The sequence below is a fragment of the Otolemur garnettii genome, unplaced genomic scaffold (assembly GCF_000181295.1).
Source record: "Otolemur garnettii isolate 467f Iridium unplaced genomic scaffold, OtoGar3 scaffold00009, whole genome shotgun sequence".
Classification (NCBI taxonomy): Eukaryota; Metazoa; Chordata; class Mammalia; order Primates; family Galagidae; genus Otolemur; species Otolemur garnettii.
In genome coordinates, this window is record NW_003852404.1 from 14,660,494 (window position 1) to 14,683,006 (window position 22,513).

The window sequence follows — 22,513 nt, forward strand, 5'->3', positions numbered from 1 at the left end:
GAGAAATCTGGAACCTGAGCCTTGTGTTCCTATCTGTAGTCACACACACAGATTCCTGCAGGGGTGTTAATCCCCGCTAGTTCACTGTGGAGTAAAATGCCACTGGTGTCAATCTCCTCTGAAGAATCAGTGGGAAAGAGGAATTTTACCCTCATCAACACCACAGAGGGTCATCCTCTGTGATAAAAGATATTAGCTCTTCTACTCATATTTCAGGGCTCTAGCTATTCCCTTGATCTCTGCCCCAGCCAAATACAAATCTCCACAATGGGCATTTGCTTTGGCTTTTGACTGGGCAGGAGGAGGCTGGGTGAATGTTTCTTGATAGGCCTTGCACACAGCTTCCTCTGTGGCCTCATTCCTTCAGCGCATTCATAGATCCAGCAGGGGTCTTAGTAAGCTGTATCCCCTACAGGCCAGGCTTCTAGGAAAAGCAGGAAACTTTCTCAGATAAAAAATGAGGCAGTGGCTGGTTTAAAGGTAAACTAGCTGACTTTACTTTGTTTTGAATTGCTCAGATTACTTATTTCCCCCTTTTTCTAGGGATGTTTTCCCTTGCCAAGAATGGGGATTTCAGTCCCCATTCCACCTGCAACTCTCATGTCACAAAATACAGAGAATAGCAAATAGAGATATGAAATAATGACACAAATTACATTATGAAACTTCCTATCCAACATTTATTATAACATGGTCAGATGTACTGTCATGATTTATGTCACGTCACTGAACTTACCCTGTGAACGTTGATATCATGTTATTAATCTCACTGCTCTAAAGCAATGCAACCAGGCTCTGATAAGTAGGACACAATTGTTTTAAGGCTTTGAGGAAATCATAAGTCATATGAATCAACTTTTCAAAATTGAGAATGTTTTGGTACCTAACACAAAGATCAAAATTACCTTTGGGAAAAAAGATAAAAAATATTAGATATGGAATGGCAAAGTATTGATAACTTCTGAAGGTGGGTGATATACACATAGGACTTTATTTATACCATTCTCTAGTCTTTTACCTTGTTTTAAAATTACATTTCTGATTTTATCATGGAAATTTTCAAACAGTACACCCCAGATGGGATCTTTTCCTGTAGCCTGTTTCCTGAATCTAGAGAACGTGTGGAACAGATCAGAGCCCAGATTCACTGCAGAGCGTGGCACTGCAGCCTGCTTACACAACCGTAAATTTTTGTATTGAAAGCCACAGAGATTTTGATGACATTATTTTACAGAGTTACGACAATACAAGTGGTCTAATGCATAAGATTTAGTGTTGTTTGTTTTTCTCCACATCTGGTGAGCATTATATAAGATTAGGCAAGCTTGGTGCTAGGTACATGCTAAATATGATTATAATCAATGATGCAATTAGTACTGAATGTCTAAGCAGTTGTATGGAATCTATTTCAAATTGTAGACAGATATCAGATATTTATCAAGAAGTAAGCAACACAATATCCAACAGGAAATAGTGCAGTAATACTATAGGAAATCCTTCTGAGATATAATAATACATATTAAACAAATGTTGTCTACAGTCATTGTGTTTGCCTTTAACTATGTATTTATATAAATATCCAAAAGACATTCTAAGGTAGAAAGAATACAGGATAAGAAAACCAAAATATTTTGAGAATATCCTTAGTTTACTCTACCTCCTAGGACAGATAGGCACCCCATTCTCAAGTTTAGACATCCCTTACTTAGAGCATGGAAAAGACATAGGAGACTCAAGGGACATATTCTTTTTCTTATGTATGTTTCAGCTGGATAGGTTATATTTTTATATCTTTGATTTCACTAACTCTTTTTTTTCCTGCAGTATCCAATCTGCTGTTAATTCTACCCAATGTCTTTTTCATCTCATAAGAAGTACATATAAAAAAGTCACAGGTTAATGTCCCAAGCTACTACCACCATCATCTATGTAATTAATGAATTTGTTTCTATTAATCAGTCTGTTTCTCCTTATTATGGTTTATATTTTTATGCATCTTTCATACCTCATAATTTTCTTTTTATGGAAGATATTGTGATTTATATACTTTAAGTGTTGGGTATCTTTTATACACCATTGAAAATGTCATGTCCCTTTTTGAGATAATAACTATTAAGTTACTTGTGAACAACTTTACTCCTTTGACGCTTGTGTTTAATTTTTATTAGATGAGCCGGGAACAGCCTTTACTTTAGGACTAATGCATCCACACTGCCAAAGCAATACTCCTCAGCATTCTTGTGGTTCTTTAGATGGCTTAGGCTTAGCATAGTTTCCTCACACAAGCACTAATCAGTTTTTAGCTGAAGCCTCCAGGTGAAAGCATTAAAGATCTCCAGAGTTCTCTCTCCACAGGCTTTATCTTCCCTGGTACCCTACTATGTGGATTCTAGTACCCTTGGTGACACAAACTCAGAACCGTGTCTCTTCATCAAGGAAAACGACTGAAATTTTCATGACCATGCTGCAGCCTGGAAACTCTCTCTAGGTAGTAGGGTTGAGCAATAATAGGGTTTACATCACTGTGTTTCTTCTCTTAGGGATCAATATGCTACCCATCATATGGTACCTTGTGCTTTGTTGTTGCTGTGGTTGTTTAAGCTCAGAGTGTAAATCAGGTCCCACTTAATCCATTATGAATGGAAAGGGAAGTTCTAAAAAGTACTTTAAATTGGCATTAGTTCCATAGTTAATGTTAGAAAATGCAATGCATTTACCATCTAGTGACCGCATTTTGTTACAGATATGAAATTTCTTACATAACAATACTATATTCCTAACAGCATTGCTTTTGTTGGAATGATATATGAAATTAGAATGATACATAAATTGCAAAGTACCTGCCAATATATGTGTATTTTTTCCTTTTTAAAAAAATCACATTGTGCCAAACACATGTTGAAATATCTATGTCCTTGGCTATATAAGAAATTTTACATAACTGATCTCTATAATTATATATGTACTGATAGTTTCATAGCAAATATATGCTTTTTTAAAAAGATGGAGCTATGCAGAGTGTTTCATATACAATAGGACCTCTACAGTTGACCACCTCACTATACTGACCACCTCCTTAGGTTGACCTACTTTTCATAGACCAGACTTGTACCACATGTACACATCGATACAAGTGGCCTAGGTCCTTATGTTGATCCCCTCTGTATGTTGACCAATTTTTTATAATCCCTTAAGTGATCAATTTAGGAGGGTTCTACTTACTTTGTTTTTTATAATGCCTGGCAATACACATTGGGTGAGAATTTCAAGCAGGTATAAAACAAATCCATATAGCATGGTTTGGGGCTCCTTGGGCTGTTTTAATAATTCATACATAATTGATTAAAGTAATTATGTTAAATATAAGAAATCTGTATTTACTGGGAATATATTATATGGAACATGAACATGGACTCACCAAACATCAAAATCTGGTAACCACAATTTTATTAAATTATTTTTGTTATATAAACATAGAAAGCATCTATCTCTGAGCGATGAAAGCTTAAAGATTAAAACTAGAGGTAACACAAAGACGCACTGTAGAAAACACAAAGATAATAAAGTAATGCATAGGGGGAAAAGGTTGAAAATGTTTATGAAATTTTTTTTTCAAAAGTGAGAAAGTTTATTAAAACAAGTACACTTTAATATGGATTTTAAAGTATGGAATAAAAGAAATTATGCTACAAACGTATACCATGTATAGAAGAAACTAAGGTGCAAACTTCATCAAAAACAGAGAGAGAACACGAAGCCCCTACGTTGTATCTTTATCTCTAAAAATGTATGGGGCAAAAAGTTTGTTATGAATCTTTCCAGTGATGTGTACTGAACACCTGACAATGTTAAAAAAATATGAACATTATCATCAAAGAAAGTCTGGTGTCAGAGGCCCTAGAGACCCTTGAAGGAGAGATGGTCAGGGAAATTATAACCATCTTTTCTATAAGATAGAAAAATAATGAAGAACAGCCTTCGGGAAGTTTCTGGGTTTGGGGCAGTGCAAGTATGAGAAGTGTTCAAGGGAAAAGGTGCTGACCAAGGAAGAGGTACATAAAGTCACAGTAAACCTCCAACACCTTCTCCTCCATAGAAACACATGACAAAAATGTTCTAATCTCGTTCATCCATAAACATGTCTATGAGATCTCCTTAATTAAAATCACTTGTCCCCCCAAGTAGAGTTTATACTTTGGAGGTAAAATTATTAATTCACCCAACAACCAAAGAATTATACCTACTCATTCAAATGTTTGTAAACAAATATGCTACCATGATTTTAAGACAAAGTTATGTTTTGTCTTATATTCGGTGTCAGTATTATTAAAGCTCCCTCCATTCTGCTGGGTACACTGAACTTCAGCACTGAGTGCAACTATCCATATTGAAATTCAACTATAGTGTTTCATACACTCAAACTCTAAACTGACTTCTCATTCTATTGTCAATTAGCAGTGGGCTGCACTTTATCCCTGGTGTACCTAGATAACCCAACACTTAACCTAAAGGTATTCATACTTATTATCTGTTAAACATCTTTAGTTCATCATAAATTTCAATTTGGCAGTTTTAGGACTCTCTTGGCAAACCTATGCAGTAAATATGTGAAAGTTACGAGGTAGTTTTCACTGCACTTGTGACTTGACATGTGTAGTAAGTCCTCTAGATGGATAAGATATTCACCCCTGCCACTGAAATGCTTGTACTATCTGAGGATTGATGACAGGAAATACGAAATTTCATTTGGCAAAAATTAATTGATCTTAATAATGATTAAGAGTAATATAATATTATATTACTGTATATAATATTGTATATGTATATAATAATATACAGATATTAATTGATATTCATAATGGGTATGAATAAAAACAGGAGGTAAAGGGATTGGAAGGCTGGTGTCTCCTGTTTAACCAGGTAGGTAACAGTACTATTAAAGGCTTCTGAGCAGAACAGTAATATGATCTAGTTTGTTTCAAATCAATCAATCTGTTTCTTATAAGAGGATCAAGAGACTAGGGTGGATGCATTGAGGTCTTGTAAGATGTTGGTGCAATGATTCAGGCAAGTAAGATGATGGCTTAGACCAGTGGTTCTCAACCTGTGGGTCATGACTCACAGGAACTGTATTAAAGAGCTGTGGCATTAGCAATGTTGAGAACAACTGGCTTAGACAAAGGCATTAACAGCTGGTTTCTGAAAAATTATTTAACAATAATTATGTAAAATAGGACAAACAAAATGTGAATATAAAAATAGCCAAGAGCCAAGGACGAATGCAAGAATTTTAACTTAAAGGAAAGGAGCCACTCTTAAATAACATTTAGATGATTAAGAAAGAAGCAACTGTAGGGAAACATATAGATTACATGGATATATTAACTTTAAAATATGTATTTAATATCCAAATACAGCTGTCTTGAAAACCCCTGGACACAGAAGGCTAGATTTAAGTGGAGAAGTTCCCGGGATATTTGGAGATTACAGAACCCAGTTAGTAATTAAAGCCCTAAGACTAGATGAATCACAAAGACACTGAGTGTAGTGGAGAAGTCCAAGAAAGGACTACAGCCCTGGGCTCTTGGTTATTTAGAGATCAGTTGGAAGACAAAGGACGTGGAAAGGAGTGAGCAGTGTGATAAGAGAACAACCAAGGAGTACATATGAAGCCAAATAATGTGCTTCAAAGAGAAGACGTTGTTTAACTGGGGAATTCTGCCCTTGGAGAGAAAAGAGGTGAGGGCTAATAAGGTTTCAGAAAGTGGAGGTTATTGGTAAGTTTGCCAGAGAATTTCAGTTGAATGGTGTGTCCATCTTGGAGGATGTTTAAGAGATAACTAGGGGAAGACTATTGGAGAAAGCAAGTCAAGAACTGTTTTCAAGAGATTTTGCTGCAAGTAGAAGAGAGTTTGAACTGTATTTCACATCTATTTGTCTATAAGCACATGCATAAATATACACCTATGCATCAAGGATGTATGTACATCCAAAAATAAAAAGTTTTGATGGGAATGATCAATGAGGTTGTGTATAAAGAGTATTGGGGATGGAGAGATGAATTGCTGGACCACAGTATGCTGGAGAGGATGGGATCAAGTATCCACATGAAAACTCAGAACTATTTCATTCATGGTAACATACACACTCAACAAGGTTTGTGGGTAGTCTTAGGAATCAAGATTTGTTAATGTATTATTTTGATTGTTTCTATTAATTAGTAAAAGTGGAAGCTAAGCTTTTTTTGTGATAGGAATTTGTAAGCTGAACAATAAAAAGATGTACAAAGTAGTTACCTAAAAGGAGGTCAAGAAAATGAGCCTAGAAGAATCAGGATGAGTGCTAAGCAGCAGAAAGAGCTCACTGTAGAGCTCACTGTAGAGCGTGGGTCATAATTTTCACCAGAGACCATTTAGAAGCACTGGGGATTTTTCTCCAGCTAAATTCTATTGTGACACTGTTTGTGGAGAAAGGGCATAAAGAAAGGTACATTAAACCAGGCCTTGTGTTTTGCCATGCAGAAAAAAATATATATTAATGATTTTATTTACTGAATTGAAGCATTTGAGAAAATACGTGTTTAACAATATGAACTGACATGCTTCTAAGGAAAATATATCTCTTTTGCTGTTTGTAGCTATTAGGCAAACTTAAATATCTGGCTCTATCACATAGTTGGAAGAATATGTGTGAAAGAACTCACAAAAAATTGAGGAATAACTACGTTTCAGTGATTGGAATAATAGACGATGACATTTAATCTAAGGACTAAAAAAAGTGGGAAATGTGAGTGGTGTAGACAAAGGGAAAGATGGAGGATCCATGAATATTAGAATTGTACTGCTCCTGCCTATGTGATAGAGGATATAGAAAATCTAGTGAGTACATTATTAAATGTTGATCTAAAAATCACCCACCATCCACAAAGGAAAGATTTAGAAAATAAGAATGTATGTAACGCTCATGGGTCACAAAACAGAAGCAATGATGTTAGCCCAAGAGATAAATCATGACACTATAACATCACGGTTGATAAAGATTCTCATTTAAGAGTTGTTTTCTCCCCCTGTAGAAACACATGGCTGATCTTATAACTGAAGTGTTTTATTTAAAATCATTATCTATCTACCTCTGAGTTAACAACAACAAATACATTGCAACTACTATATTAAGGTAATTTTCATTATAATGGATTCCACTTCATTTATTAATTGTTATGTGACTAACATTAACTTATGCACTTGTTTTTGTTACATATGTAATCTTGGCAATGGAATCCATCAAATATATTATTTTACTGCAATTTTTTATTAGAATTTTTCTTCAAATATTTTTGTAGGTATACTGTACCTACTGGTATACAATTTATTAAAATTTATTTTTCTCTCCTGAATCAAAATATATACATTTCCATACATGTATTCATTCAATTTTATTTCATCTAATCTCTAAAATTTAATTAACATTGACTATGGACTTGTACCATATGCATAATTCAAATTAAATTTGCCAGAAACTTCATTGTTTTGTATTGTGTTTTAATAGTCACCATATCTTTATATTTATTTATAATTATATGAGGCTTATATTTTACTCAGGGGCAGTTATGCAGATCAGTTTATAAGAAGGAGTAAATTTTTTATTTAGGATAAGTTATTTATAAGAAGAAAATAATGCATTTCTGCTGCAATGCTATATTATTAATAAAATCACTTTTAATATGTAAATAGAATTTTCCACATTAATTATTATAACTTTTTTGTTGTGATTTTTGTATTTAGCAGGCAATGACAGGGTACAAACCCACCAGCCCCAGTGCATGTGGCCGATGCCCTAACCTCTGAGCTACGGGCGCCAAACCCAATTGTAACTTTTTGAACTATTGTGATGCTACCTTGCAAATCTAATGACGGGTTCTTTCAAATGAACATTCTTACAAGAGATTTCAAAGAATATATCATTAATAAATATTTTTTCAATAATGGCATTTTCATTTTTAACTTTTTTTTAGAATTCTTTCAAAAATAGTTTTTTTAAAGGACATATTCACTGTGTGACTAGACTTCTCTGAGAATATTTATTGAAGCTGTGGGCTGAAAAAGATTTCAGGAAGTTGTAAATGATTGAAAACCCACTTCTCAGCAAGCTCAGAAGCATCAAGGAAGATTTTTATCTTGCCTAATTATACTCTACCTCCTACATCACATGGGGAATAGAAGTATCCATTTTGCCTATTGCCCAGCAGGAACCTACATTATTGCTCTCAGAGCACTGGTATGAAAAAATGCATTAGGTAAATCTTAAAAATGTCATTCAAATAAAAAATCCTCCAGAAAAGCCCATTATCTCTGCAAAGAAAAAAAAAAAAAAGGAAAACCTATGGGGACTAAAATCTACAAGTGCCAGAAGTTGATGCTGTCCTCTGAGCCTGCTTCTGTACAACCAGAACTTGACTTTCTTCCAATCTAATTATCAAAGTCATCCTAGCTTTCTTTACTAATTGAGTTACACAAAAAAGATAAATAGAGGAAAATTAGAAAAACATCTCCTTTACTATATTAGGTTATAAAAACATGAACTGAAAAATTAGTAAATATCTATATACTAAAAGGAGAGCTTAGCACAGAAACAAAAACTGTATCTAACGTTTATTAAGTTTACTGATTCAATGACTTATAGGATAAGGAAATATTAGCGATAAAGCAAACTTATTTTTATAAATAGGGGATTTGTACCTCAGAAAAAAAACATAGTAATTGACCTGATATCACAGAGCAAAGAAATCAGTGTTAACCCACAATGATACGAATTCATTAAGCAATATTTTACAAACTGAGAATTCCAAAGCTAATATGACTAGGAAGCCAAGGGTTATTATACAAAATAATTTCCTTAATATAACTTTAATATGTGTAGCTGTATTTAATAGTGAGATCATAATGATTTTTTAAATAAATATTTCATGCTTTAGGGTGCAGCATGTGTGTATGTGATGGAAGAAATATAGCCATTTCAAAGACAAAGGATCTCTACTGAGAATATACACAAGAACTATTCTTAAGTATTTTTCATATGGCTTTTTAATCCCTGTCAAAGATTAAATGGATCAGAAGGTCTAGCAGATAGACTCAGTCAGATCCCAAGGAAGAAGGCTTAGTCAGACACACATATATACAGCTCCTGATGCAATTCTGAGGTGCAGATTTGTTTAAAAACCTCTACCCTGGATATTAACTCAGAGATTTCAATCTATAGCAAGGCAGAATATCAAGGAAACTAAGATTATTTGAAATCCTCTAATGCAACATCACAATCCAATTAAAGAATTTTCTTTTAGACATTGAGGATCTTGCAGATTTGCTAGAGAAATTCAAGGCAATGGATCATATCTTATTTGAATTTTAATATTTTCCATTATCTTTAATCTTTATTGGAAATTTCTATGTATTTTTGTAGCATCAAACTTTTTGTCATACTATCATCCATAGTCATAATTAAGCTATGCGTCCAGTTTAATACATTTATAACTCTCAAATATTTGAACAAACATGTCATTAATAGTTCTTCAATAATTTTAAAACTTTTTATTAAACTTATTTGTTTTTCCCATGAAGTGTCTTTCCTTGACTTCTATTCATGGTTTTAATGTTTTGTTTAATTTCTTAAATCAATCTTAGACTCACATGTTAAGAACTGCCATATTTGTATCCCAGAATGCACCTTCAGAGTTTGGTAAGAAAGGTATAAATAAAGTATATTTGTTGATAGTTGTTAATAACTCGGGCTAGTGATAAAAAAATGGTAGTCACATAAATTCCTATCACATTAATATCATTTCCCTTCTTGCATTTTATGAAATGTATCTTCAAAGTTTTATTTCTGGCTGAGCATGGTGGCGCATCCCTGTAATCCTAGCACTCTGGGAGGCGGAGGCAGTGGATTGCTTAAGCTCACATATTCAAGACCAGCCTGAGCACAGCAAGATTCTATCTCTAAAATTTAGCCAGGCATTGTGGCAGGCACCTGTAGTCCCAGCTACTCCAGAGGCTGAGGCAAGTGAATGGCTTGAGCACAGGAATTTGAAGTTGCTGTGAGTTGTGATGCCACAGCACTCTACTGAGAGTGACATAGACTTTGTCTCAAAAAAAAAAAAAATTCTGGAAGAAAAAAAACAGAAACAAGAAAAACTAATTTAATCTTGATATTTTGTATATAAAAATGAATGAAAAATTTTCATTGGCAATTTTCAGGTGATGTGAAAAATTCACCCATTATATTCTGCCTTCTAAAAAAATAGGTAAAGTAAATAATTTTTTAAAATGTTAAGTTTCCTAAGTCCAAACCAGAAATCCCTTCCTTCCATGATAATATTAAATTGCAATAAATTATTTGTACATACCTAGTAAAAAATAATATTCTTTTTTTTTTTTTTTTGGTAGAGACAGATTCTCACTTTATTGACCTCAGTAGAGTGCCATGGCACTTGGCAAAGCTCACAGCAACCTCCAACTCCTGGGCTTAGGCAATTCTCTTGCCTCAGCTTCCCAAGTAGCTCGGACTACATGCACCCACTATAATGCCTGGCTATTTTTTGTTGCAGTTTGGCCAGGGCCAGGTTTGAACCCACCACCCTTGGTATATAGGGCCGGTGACCCTACCCACAGGTGCTGCCCAAGAATAATATTCTTAATTTTAAACCAATTGTACAGTCATGAATACAGCAGTTCAGTAATAAATAATTTTCCGTTTATTTATTTATGTATTTATTTATTTATTGAGACAGAGTCTCAAGCTGTCACCCTGGGTAGAATGCTGTGGTGTCATAGTTCATAACAATCTCCAGCTCTTGTGCTTAGGCCATCCTCTTGCCTCACTTTTGCTATTGCTATTGTGTCTACTGAGTCTCACTCTTGCTCAGGCTGGTCTTCAACTCATGAGCTCAAGCAATCCACCCATCTCGGCCTCCCAGAGTACTAGTGTCACAGGCCTAAGCCACTGTGCCTGGCCTGTTTGATACATTTAAATTGTTATAAATTTTAAATCATCATATTTTATTCAGGTACTTTTAGGTAAGAAACTTTATTATGGAGAGACATCCCTTTTGAATTGGCATTTTAGTTTGCAAAAGCATTTTTTGTGTGTATTTTCAAGATCACAGTGCTGGTGCTTATATTCATGGGGGAAAGGCTTGTCTTTTGTACACTATAAAAATATAAAGGAACAGTGTGGTAAAACTATGACTTCTGTATATAAGTGAAAAACTAAACATTAAAGTTGACTATTATGACTTTGAATTAAAGTTAAAATAAGTAACCTTAGATATCAGATTGAATACTCTATTTATTGAGAGCTATAGAGGCAAAATGGTGCAGAACAGTTAATGTCAATATTTATCTCCTACATATGAATAATAGTATCCCTCCCAACAGAAAGTTAATGTTGATTCTGTAAGACTGTTTTCTTTAACACAGAAAGACATATTTTCTTTTCAAATGAATGTAAAAGAACAGAAAACCCTACTATTTTCGTTACAAACTTTTCAGGTGTTCTAAACTCAGACCAAGACCAGCATTTAGTATTTTATATTAGCTATAAAAGATAAAAAAATATTGTAAAGTTGCTCACTCTGCTCTATTCAGTTTATTGGCACCATCTTGAAAAATAATTTGGTGTTATGGATGAAATTAATTGAACTTCTGTTTGAATGATTTGTGAGTGCCCTCTGTACACTTCAGTAAAGTGAAGCATACCATATACCACAGGGCAGTGCATGGCCCCTCAAACAGGAGTATGGGTTCTCTATCCTCAGTCGAATATGCTTCACTGAAAACTTCATAGCTAAATTATGTATCACATTAACTCAAAATATGTTTGACACAAAAACATTATTTCTCAAAATGTAGTCTTTGTACTACTCAGGTTATTTGAGTTTGACTACTCTTTCATAAAACAATAAATGTAGAATATAAATGTCTTAACACAATAACTGAGAAAATGAAATGAAGGCTATGTTAACCAGTTGGATGAAAGAATTTCAAATTGTATATAGAAACAGCACACTGTACCCCATGATAGTATTAATGTACGCAGCTATGATTTAATAAAAAAGAATAATATGGTTTGGCACCTGTGGCTCAAGTGGCTAAGGTACCAGGTACATACACCTAAAGTGGTGGGTAAGAATCCAGCCTGGGCCTGTTAAACAACAATGACGGCTGCAACCAAAAAATAGCTGGGTGTTGTGGCGGGTGCCTGTGGTTCCTGCTACTTGGGAGGCTAAGGCAGGAGACTCGCCTGAGCTCAGGAGTTGGAGGTTGCTGTGAGCTGTGATGCCACAGCACTCTACCCAGGGGACAGCTTGAGGCTCTGTCTCAAAAATAAATAAATTAATAAATTAATTAATTAAATAAAGATGAAAATATAATTGGTATATGCATCATAATTGTGATTGCACTGATAATTTAGATTAGAATAAGAACAAATAAAAAATCACTCAAAGGAAAACAATGGGCATACAATTGTCCAGGCAGTATATGGATATAGAAAGAGATGAAGCTGGTTGTCAAATGACCGAAGTTTAAGAAATACCACTTCAAGACAGTCACACCTTATTGCTGTACATTTCAAATAGTTCTTATTCAATGTCGAGTGGGATTAATTTCTCCTGGATATAGGCCTATAATTTACTATGTAGGAAAAGTATAACAGGAATAAAATAATTATAGATTCTATGTCTTAAGAGTAGATAAATGACACAAGAGAGATGTCATCTACTACAATAAGCCCTTTAAATAGAATAAAACATTCTATTCACATATGTGGAATTGTTACTGTTATGTGTACCACATTCTCAGAATTCTAGAAATAAAAATCACCACCTCAGTAGAACTTTCTACTTTCATATAATGCTAAAATTGACAAGTAACATAATATTTATAGAAAAATGTTTAAATGAAACCAGTTTTGCCATACGGATTTAAATCATATTTTGAAAAATGTCTGAGGAACAAAGTGACCTTTCCTTTGTGGAGCCCAGAATATCCTTTTTTTTCCCTACCTTCATGCCCTGTCTAGGTATTTTTTTTAGCACGCGGAAGAGTTAATTGCACATCAGCATTTACTCTATCAAATGAAAAGGGAACAAGGGCCCCAGCAGACAAAAAAGACTCATGTTTTCAAGGAACAGATACTGGAGGAGTGAGGGAAGGCAGCTGAGAGGAAGGGGAGAAGATGACAATGCAGGGAAACTCTATTATTTTTTAGTGAAAAATGCAAGTTCTGTACCACATAATAGAAGTGCTGCTCCAGCTCATAGTGCCCAGCAAAACTGTCACAAAGTAGACTAAACAGGCCCCTAAATAACTTCTGGAAAAATGCTCATTGCACTCTTGGGTGCCTAGACGTTGCCTTGTCCTGAAATGGCTGACTCAGACCAGCCCTAACTGCCTTAGAGATGCTTTGGTTACCGTATGGTGCTCTTACGTTAACTGTAATACTAAAAGTACAGCCTAGTGAAAACCTGCAATGTCATTAACATAGCCTGGGTTTGTGACCATGCATAATGATGGTACTGTGCTGATGTGAATTGTTTCATTAAGGAGAAGCAAAGCACAATGTGAAACATCCCATTATTCCCTGGGAAGTGACTTGAAGCAACCTGCAAACCCACAGGGTTTGTGAATGCACAGTTTGTAACTAGAAAGCTTCTGGTGAAAAAACCCCTTGTGCCACACAAGAGTAAGGGTCCTGGTAACTAACCTCCAATAAACTCATCTAACTCATACGCGGGACTTGGCTGAGTATGCTTGGGTCTCTGGGTTCCCTCTCAGGTGGGGTGGGTGTTTCTATGCTTCCCTCAGATTTTCATGAAATAATTCCTCATTCTGATTTTGTGTCTCAGAGGAAGATGGATCAGTCTTTGCCACTTACAAGTGATCTCAACATTTATCTATCTCGAGAAAGCAGAGCCCTCTTTTGTGCCTCTGTGTATGGATGGGGACTGAAGTCACACATGTCTTTAAGACAGAATCCAAATGTCAACTTCCAAAAGCAATGTGATATACAATGTGGAATTTAGTGTTGGCAGATGATGTGATATCTGAATTACTGAATTAAGCAAACTCCTATATGTTAAAGGAGGACAATCTGTGATAAGTAGGGGTAGAAGACTCAATTTTGTGAATAGTATTACTTCAAAGAGTACACACACACACATACACACACACATATATACACACACACACATGCACACACACATATATACACACATGTACACACAACATATACACACACATCTACACACACACACACACACACACACACATATATATGTCACCATACTCATAAAAATTTTTATCTGGACACCCTGTGGCATCAATCATTGACTTAGATTTAACACACTAACTATTTTCATTTACCAAAAATCTACACGCAGCATTTTATAGGTATAACACCAAATAAGACGTTGTACCTCCAAGGACACTAAGAAATAATATTTATAAGTTGTTCAGTTTGCATCACAGATATTGTTATATATAATATCCTTTCATCATCAGAACCTTTTTTCAGGCAGGTTTTACTATTTCCCTGATGTATACATGCAGGAAATGGAACCAGACTTGAGAAATACCAGTCAATGGCACACCAAAAACAACAAGGTTAAAATTACACTTTGTCAGGCGATTTCCATCACTACCTGATGTAATTCATCAATATCTGTGATTTCATATCTACTAATATTTATTGACCAAAAAGAATGGTGGTAAGGGATGATTTAAAGAAAATGTGTTTCAAAAATAGATCAGAGGTATTAAATATTAAGAGGAAACATTAGGCAAGTGTTTATTATGTGCTTAGGGATTAGGTTAAAACTCTTCAGACACAATCTCACATTCCTTAGGTGAACCAATTGAATGAAGTTTGGCTTTATTTAACACATGATGGTTTATTTAACAAGGGAGGGTTTAAATGATGGGACTACTAAAAGCTCAGATCTTACCACGATAGAACATATCTTTGTAACAATTGTGCACTTGTATCCACTAAATATATTGAAATTTTAAAAATCAGATGATAAGAAATTTATAACAACTGAATCAATAAAATAAAGAACAAAATAAAGGTATTTTCCTGAAATAACATTATATATTGAAAAATGTTTCTAAACAAGTGGATATGATTATATGTATATGTGAAATTTATGTGAAGAGTTTTTTAAATTATCTGTGATGGTTTTGATTATAGTTATGAACAGTAATTAGTACATAAGAGCTCTTCTTTTAAGCACTATGATCTTTGGTGTTTTTTTTGAACAGTATGAAGGATATTTTATGCATAATAATACACATAGTTCAATGGCTTAATATCTTCCACAAACCAAAGGAGGTTTATCACATCAAAAACCAATTAAATATGGAAAATTTCATATAGAAGGCATAGTTTTTTTTTTCTCAATAGCATTTGTGTGACATCATATGATTCTATTCCTAACTGAAGTAGGCATGGATTATATATAAACTTATGCCCCATAATAACAAATACTAGGATCAACTAGTAGTTACTAAGTAGCTATCACTAAAACTTTAAATCATATTTGTTGAAGAGGAACTCTGAAAACATTTATCATCTTTAATTAATCATTTATTTTAAAAAATGAATAGTATTAAGATTCTAGATTGTATCTGCAAGCATAAGCTTAAATACTTTCTGTAATATCCATTTTTAAGATGTAATTTTTATAAATATATATATTTTAATAAAACCCATTAAGTAATTTTAGTGTTTACTGACCATTATAATTTAAGAGGTTTCCAATAGAAGTGTCAGATTGCAACAAATTAAGAAAACAAAACAAAGTTTCTTCTGACTTTTCAAATGCATTTGATTGATGGAAGTATCATTGAAATGCATATGAGAAGGCCAACCGTACTTCATGAAATTCTGACTCACCTACACAGGCATGCATCATGAAGACTGGGAGACACGGTAAAATCCTAGCACTCCTGCTACTCCCTGTGTGACCTTGGGCAAATCCTTGTATTTCTGAGCTCCATTTCCCTCTTCTACAAGCTTGGGATGACAAGTGGACTTAGCTCATGGGAATATTTCAGGAATAAATTGTTGTAGATACATTTTCAAAAGACAACCTTAACAATAACTCCCATCTGATGTACTTGTCTACGTGTGATTGTGAATCCTTCCCCATCAAGTGGGTAAGTCTTGTTCCTCTTACATTGGATTGAAGCTGGCCTTATAATTTCTTTGCAACATTTAAGTGGCAGAAGTGACACTGTGTGACTTCCAAGATTAATTCAGAAAAGTCCAGGTAGGGTCTGTCTGGCCTGATTGTCTTCCAATGTTCTCTCTGGAGAAAGCCTGCTCACATAGAAGGGGACAGACTGTTGTGAGCTGGCCATGCTGGAGACACTTCATGTACGTGTTCCAAAAACACCTTCCACCTGAGCCTACAACTCACACCCAGCACTGACTGCCAGCAACTTTAGTGAGCCCTCCTGCCTTCTCAGCACAGTCGATCGATCCTTCCTGTACCTACAACTACAAACAGCATTTGCGAGTAAGCACATTAGGAAGTCCAAGTGATGTCCCCCAGGTAAGCCTCACTCAAATTCCCAATTCACAAAATCATAAAAATCAGAAGATACTTGATTTATGCTGCTTTGGGGGTCATTTATTATATAGCAAGAATATCAAAAGATAAACTGAGATAATGTGAATATAGTGATTATTAAATTGTTGTTAGCATATCCATTGAACAGTGAACACTTCTTACAGACTCTGAATATTTATTCCACGAGGAGGGAGCTCTTCCTACACACCATTTCTGGGTTTTACAACTCCCTTACTTCTTCCAAGAAGTCTCCCAACATTCACTTAGGCAAAGATTTATGCCACATGGTATTTTATCCTCAGCCATTTCTTTTATCTTGTCTGGTAATTGATTGTGAATTAGACTAGAAAAAGGAATTCTGTGAACTGAGATCCCACTTTGAAATTGAATACATTTGCTAAACATAGTGTCATGTTGTTGGGTGAAATTATTGTTTGAAGTATAAGACGTTGCAGATATTTCACCATCTATGACTTACATGATTGAAATGTTATCAAAACTTTGACTGGTTTTGCATAAGAGGAACTTTTATTTTGTTTAATTTTGTTTTGTATTAACCAGGTCCCTCTTTGGTACCCACTAATCTGCTAAGAACATATTTTCTATGGAATAGATTGACTGTTAAATTTCATCTTGACTTAGAGTTAAGAGTTGTTTTCTAAAATATAGCCTGAAAACTATATGACACCAACTGATTCGTTTATTAAATACGCATTCCTAGGCCCCAGGCTCCACAAAATAAATTAAGTTGCAGGAATAGGAATCCAGAATCTGCATTATAATAGGGCATTTAAGGGACTTCTGTGTAAAGGACAATCTTCTGCTACTTTCCTGGTGAGAATGATATCATCTCAATATCCTCAGTGATAGTGTTTAATCACACCATAGGTGTCAGACTTAATGAACTCTCTTAACAACCATAATTTAGGGTGGCACCTGTACTTCAATGAGTAGGGCACCAGCCCCATATACTGAGGGTGGCAGGTTCAAATCTAGCCCTGGCCAAACTGCAAAACAACAAAAAATAGCTGGGCATTGTGGTTGGCATCTGTAGTCCCAGCTACTCAGGAAGCTGAGGCAAGAGAATCACCTAAGCCCAAGAGCTGCAGGGGACTAAATCTATCTTTTAAAAAGTTCAGATAAAATTGCCAGAGCTGAAGCATCATAATTGGCAGAGCTGCGATTCAAAACTTGATCTACTTTCTTTCCAAGCTCAGCTAAACCATTCAATTTGTGAATTGTGTTGCTAAAGAAACCAGAAATATTAACAGAAAAGAGGCTTTCTATAACTCAAGAAATAAGGTGGGCATCTTAAAATATATTTGGAGAATTTAATGAAAAAAAGACAACAGCCTTAATTTCTTTATCCATGGGATAAAAGTGGTATAGAAAAGCATATTTGGGGTTCTGTAATTGCTTTGTGATTATTAAACCATCTCAAAAAAATTTAAAAGATATTTTTTTTAATTGGAATAGTCCTTAGTAAACATAAACTGAAAGGTTATTTTTCACAGGTAGTGAAATTTCTGTGTGTGGTTAGAGTGGTCTAAGGCATAGATCCTAAAATTAAATACAATGGTTTACTGTATTTGATATCATCATATTGATAAAATACCTGAGTACAATTCACCTCTCATTCTCAGCATATGTCTATTAAATGGAATATAAAAGCTATCTTTGAGAAGAGAACTTACAGAAATTTTACAGTAGATGGAACAATAATTAGACAGTATAGCCCTAAAAATATAAGCACTAAGGTCGGGAAAATTAATACCTTGATGATCTAATTTAAATAAATGCACTCATTTCAACTTTAGAAACAGTCTCGAATAGTTTTAAATATTTGACTGCATTTTACAAGTTTTATAGAAATTTAACCCTTTTCAGTTTTGGCAACTATACCATAGTAATCAATATCTATGATTTTCTGCAAAGAAAATATTAAAGCAAACTTAACACTTCTGAGAGCTGACAAAGACTATGACTATCATTTGCATTTTATAAATACTATTTTCAACTTGAATATATAAAATAAGTATATCAAAATAGCACAATTATTACCAAAAAATATATATTTTGTTCAAAATGCCATAATGAAGAGAAAATGGGGCAAAAAGGATGAAATATATAAGAACATATTCTTTCAAAATATAAGTAATAAGTGGATTAGAGAGACAGCTTTTTGTCAATTTATGGGGTTAGCATGTTATTAAATGTAACCCAGTGAATGGGATGATAGAAAGCATATTTTTACATAAAATGATTTCAATTTATATTTACTGTCCCCATTAGTAAGTTGACGCACATTGATGTGAACATATATTGTAGAAATCAGACTTTTTGCACAAATCAATTTAAATTAATGAAAAAAGTTTAAACAGGTTCCTTTTTAACACTTCCTTTGTAGAGAAAAGTTATATAGTAGCCTAATTTTATAATCTTAACTAATGTGAAAATGCCAATTCCTCCATATCTGACTTTACCAACATTTTCACTTTTATTTGTATTTAAAGTTTTATATGAATAATTGTGACAAATAACAACCATAAGAATTCATGAAGGGTACTGAAACATGTAGTAATGTTTAACTGATTTCTAGTTAACTTGAATCGGTTCTAGTGAAAGGTTAGACACCTTCATTGCAGGTATATAGGTGAAAATTGCGATAACATATTTCGAAGACTCAATATATAATTCACAGTCCATGTAAGCAACTTGGACAAAAATAGCACCAGTCTAAGAGTCTGTGACTTAATGAGCAACGTATTTAACTATTTCACACTGACATTTTTCTTCCCTGAAGTTTTAGACTGACTGTGGTAGGTAAGGCTACCTTTAAAAAATTAAATCATTTATGGGTTTTCTAAAAGTAAGTAAATTGGAGACTAGGAGAGATCAAATAATATTCAAAACACTAGAAATTACAGTGTTAGCATATATTGAGAACTACTACATATTGAGAGGATGTTACCTTATCACCTTCAGAAAATGTGATGCCATCCACAGCTCTTTTCCAAGTGATTTCTGGAAGAGGCTCCCCTTCTGCGTCACATATAAGTGTGACTTGACCATTCTCATATGTAGTTTCATTTTTAAGCTGTATTATATGAGGCTGTACTGTAAAGAATGTATACATTACTCAACAGGTATTGGAGAAAAATATTACTATTCAGACAGAAAAGCATGGTGGCCACATAAGCTTACTTTAGTACAGTCAGGGATTATTAACTTTGTAGTAATGACAGTGCCATGCTTTGCTTCACAGATGTACTAAGAAAGTTTCAAAATACATGAGAACCATGAAAAAATTAGGAAATGATGTTCATTACCATTTATTTTGAAATAGTTTAGGAACCAACATATAAATACACTTCTTTCCAAAAGTTTACCTTACAATTGGAAAGCTATCTTACAATTTATTTCCATTTTTAAAGCCCTCAAAGGAAAAATGTTTTCTTTTAAAGCTACACATTTATATATGTTTTAAATTGGCCATGAATTTTATGGACACCCTGCGTCTACACACATGCATGCAGACACATGCACACACACATATTTGGTATATATTATACATATATGCTGTCTATTTATTTAACTATTATTTCTAGAACTATAATAACGATTTCACCAAAGTGGGAAAATGATGATGATATCGCATATGTAGTAAACATAATTATATAAAAATTGGAACATATTTACGAAGTAAATAGATGTCATTTATCTATATTATCCCAGTTTATTCATTGTGACTTCAGTTTACTTAATTATATATCAGACATTGTTGTAATCTTTCTTTGAAATTTTAACTTGTATAAAAGGAAAAATATGTCCAAAAATGCAAATAACCTTAATATTAAAAATGTCCCTGCATAAAATTACATCCCACAGCACTTTGTTTTATGAACTCTGTGTCATCTGCATTTCTCAAATTTTTGCTTTCTTAGACATAAAATAGATAAAATATAGCACATTATTTTAGTACAACCATTTCTTTAAATTTTTTAATAAAATTAACGAAGGAATACGTCTAAGTCCTTCTTAGTCTTAGAAAATAACATTTCTATTCTGATATCAGAAAAACATTTTAACAATTGACTGTTTATTCCTTTGTCTTTAATGGACCCCATTATATTCTCACTGTATGCACATGATTTTGTGTCCAAAGCAACAAAAATTTGTTCAAAATTTGTTACTATTTGTTCAAAATTTTGTCACAAAAACAAGTGATTACAATACTGACATAACATGTAATATTTCACGGATTATTTTCTATTTGAAAGGCTGACAATAGGAGAAGCTTTTATCCCTTTGTTCTCAATTATGGCCACCCTGGTAAAAAAACAAGTAAGTTAACGGTATTTCAGGAAAGCTCACTGAGATAGATTGTGAACATCCAGCCTTTGGAATTATTTCTGACACTATCATTTTTAATTAATTAATTTATTTTTATACTGAGTCATATTTACTTGGTGTTGTGGGTTTCAGAGAAAAACAACAGAGTTAAGTGAGAAATAGTGCTGGCACATGCTAGGGGCTTTTTCATAATTTTAAATAGTTTATTCTGCCCTCTCCACTAGCTATCTTCTTCAGGCTCTTAGCTGGACCTGCTTTTATCATTAAATATTTTTGTGGAAAGATAACCTAAACATTACCCTTCAGATTGACTTTCTGACACTATAGTACCCACGAGTATGGGTCATCGTGCTCTTTACCCAAAACTACCTGGTTTATCCAGTTTCACTCTCTTCTTAGAACATCTATTGTTCGAATTTCATTTTTTCATTTTAATACATTTTGATATATCTGTTTATTTTTGGTTTTAAAAATACTTCAGAGTGACCATAGAAAGCATATCCATGCAGATGTCACCTTTCACCTTGTGGCTGGTGTAAGGAGGCCCTCGGCCCCTGGGAGCTGAAACTGCCATCCTTCTTACTGTCACATAGTTTTCCATTCTTCCGCTTCCCTCTTTTTGTTGTGAAAGAATTTTGATTTTGACATTTTTAAAGACAGTAAAAATTAGTGTATTTTACAATGTGTGCATATACTGTAATGTTACTAGTGTATACATTTTAGTGTTATGGTGCTTAAAGAGAAAAATCATATCACAATACCAACAGCATTATTTTATTTCTTCTTGCAAACATAAATGAAAGCTAAATAATTTTTTTTTATATTTACAGTTTTATGTGATATGTAAGTTCTTTAAAAAAGGCAATATGGCTCTTGGCAAATATGGACCATATTTATATTTTATTTAAAAAAAAAAGAAAAGATGGGCAGTGCCTGTGGCTCAGTGAGTAGGGCGCTGACCCCATATACCAAGGGTGGTGGGTTCAAACCTGGCCCTAGCTGAACTAGTACAAAAAAATAGCTGGGTGTTGTGGTGGGCACCAGTAGTCCCAGCTACTCAGGAGGCTGAGGCAAGAGAATCACCTAAGCCCAAGAGCTGGAGGTTGCTGTGAGCTGTGAGGCCACAGCATTCTACTGAGGGCGACAAAGTGAGACTCGGTCTCTACAAAAATAAATAAAAAAAGAAAAGAGAATAATTATAGCTAAAGGTTAATGTTTCAAAATTATAGCCTTAGACATCTACTCTTTTCAAGTATATATAAGGTAAAACTAATAGCAACAATTTGTCATTTAAAGACTCATGAATATCAACAGCTTTATAACACACATTACAAATACCACTAAGTCTAAGTGAATTTTCTCCCAGCTTCTCTTATGACTGAGCAAATACCTTACAAAAATTTGCCTGTGTCATTTCATGTAATTCTTAAAATGACTGTTTCTGGAGCTAAAAATTCAACATATATTACAGAAAAGAAGAAACTGAGGTTTAATGATGAGCAATTTAAAGAGTCTGTATAAATGACAGGAGAA

General features: G+C 34.0%; 1 protein-coding gene across 3 annotated transcripts in view; it reads right to left on the minus strand.

The window, feature by feature from the left end:
• NCAM2 (neural cell adhesion molecule 2) overlaps positions 1–22,513 on the minus strand; it is a 488,664-nt gene that overhangs the window by 151,291 nt on the left and 314,860 nt on the right. For all 3 annotated transcript variants that reach the window (XM_003783902.2, XM_012801495.1, XM_023509713.1), the window contains one exon: positions 19,599–19,744. In XM_003783902.2, coding sequence (XP_003783950.1) covers positions 19,599–19,744 — 146 coding nt within the window. The remainder of the gene's footprint in view (positions 1–19,598; positions 19,745–22,513) is intronic.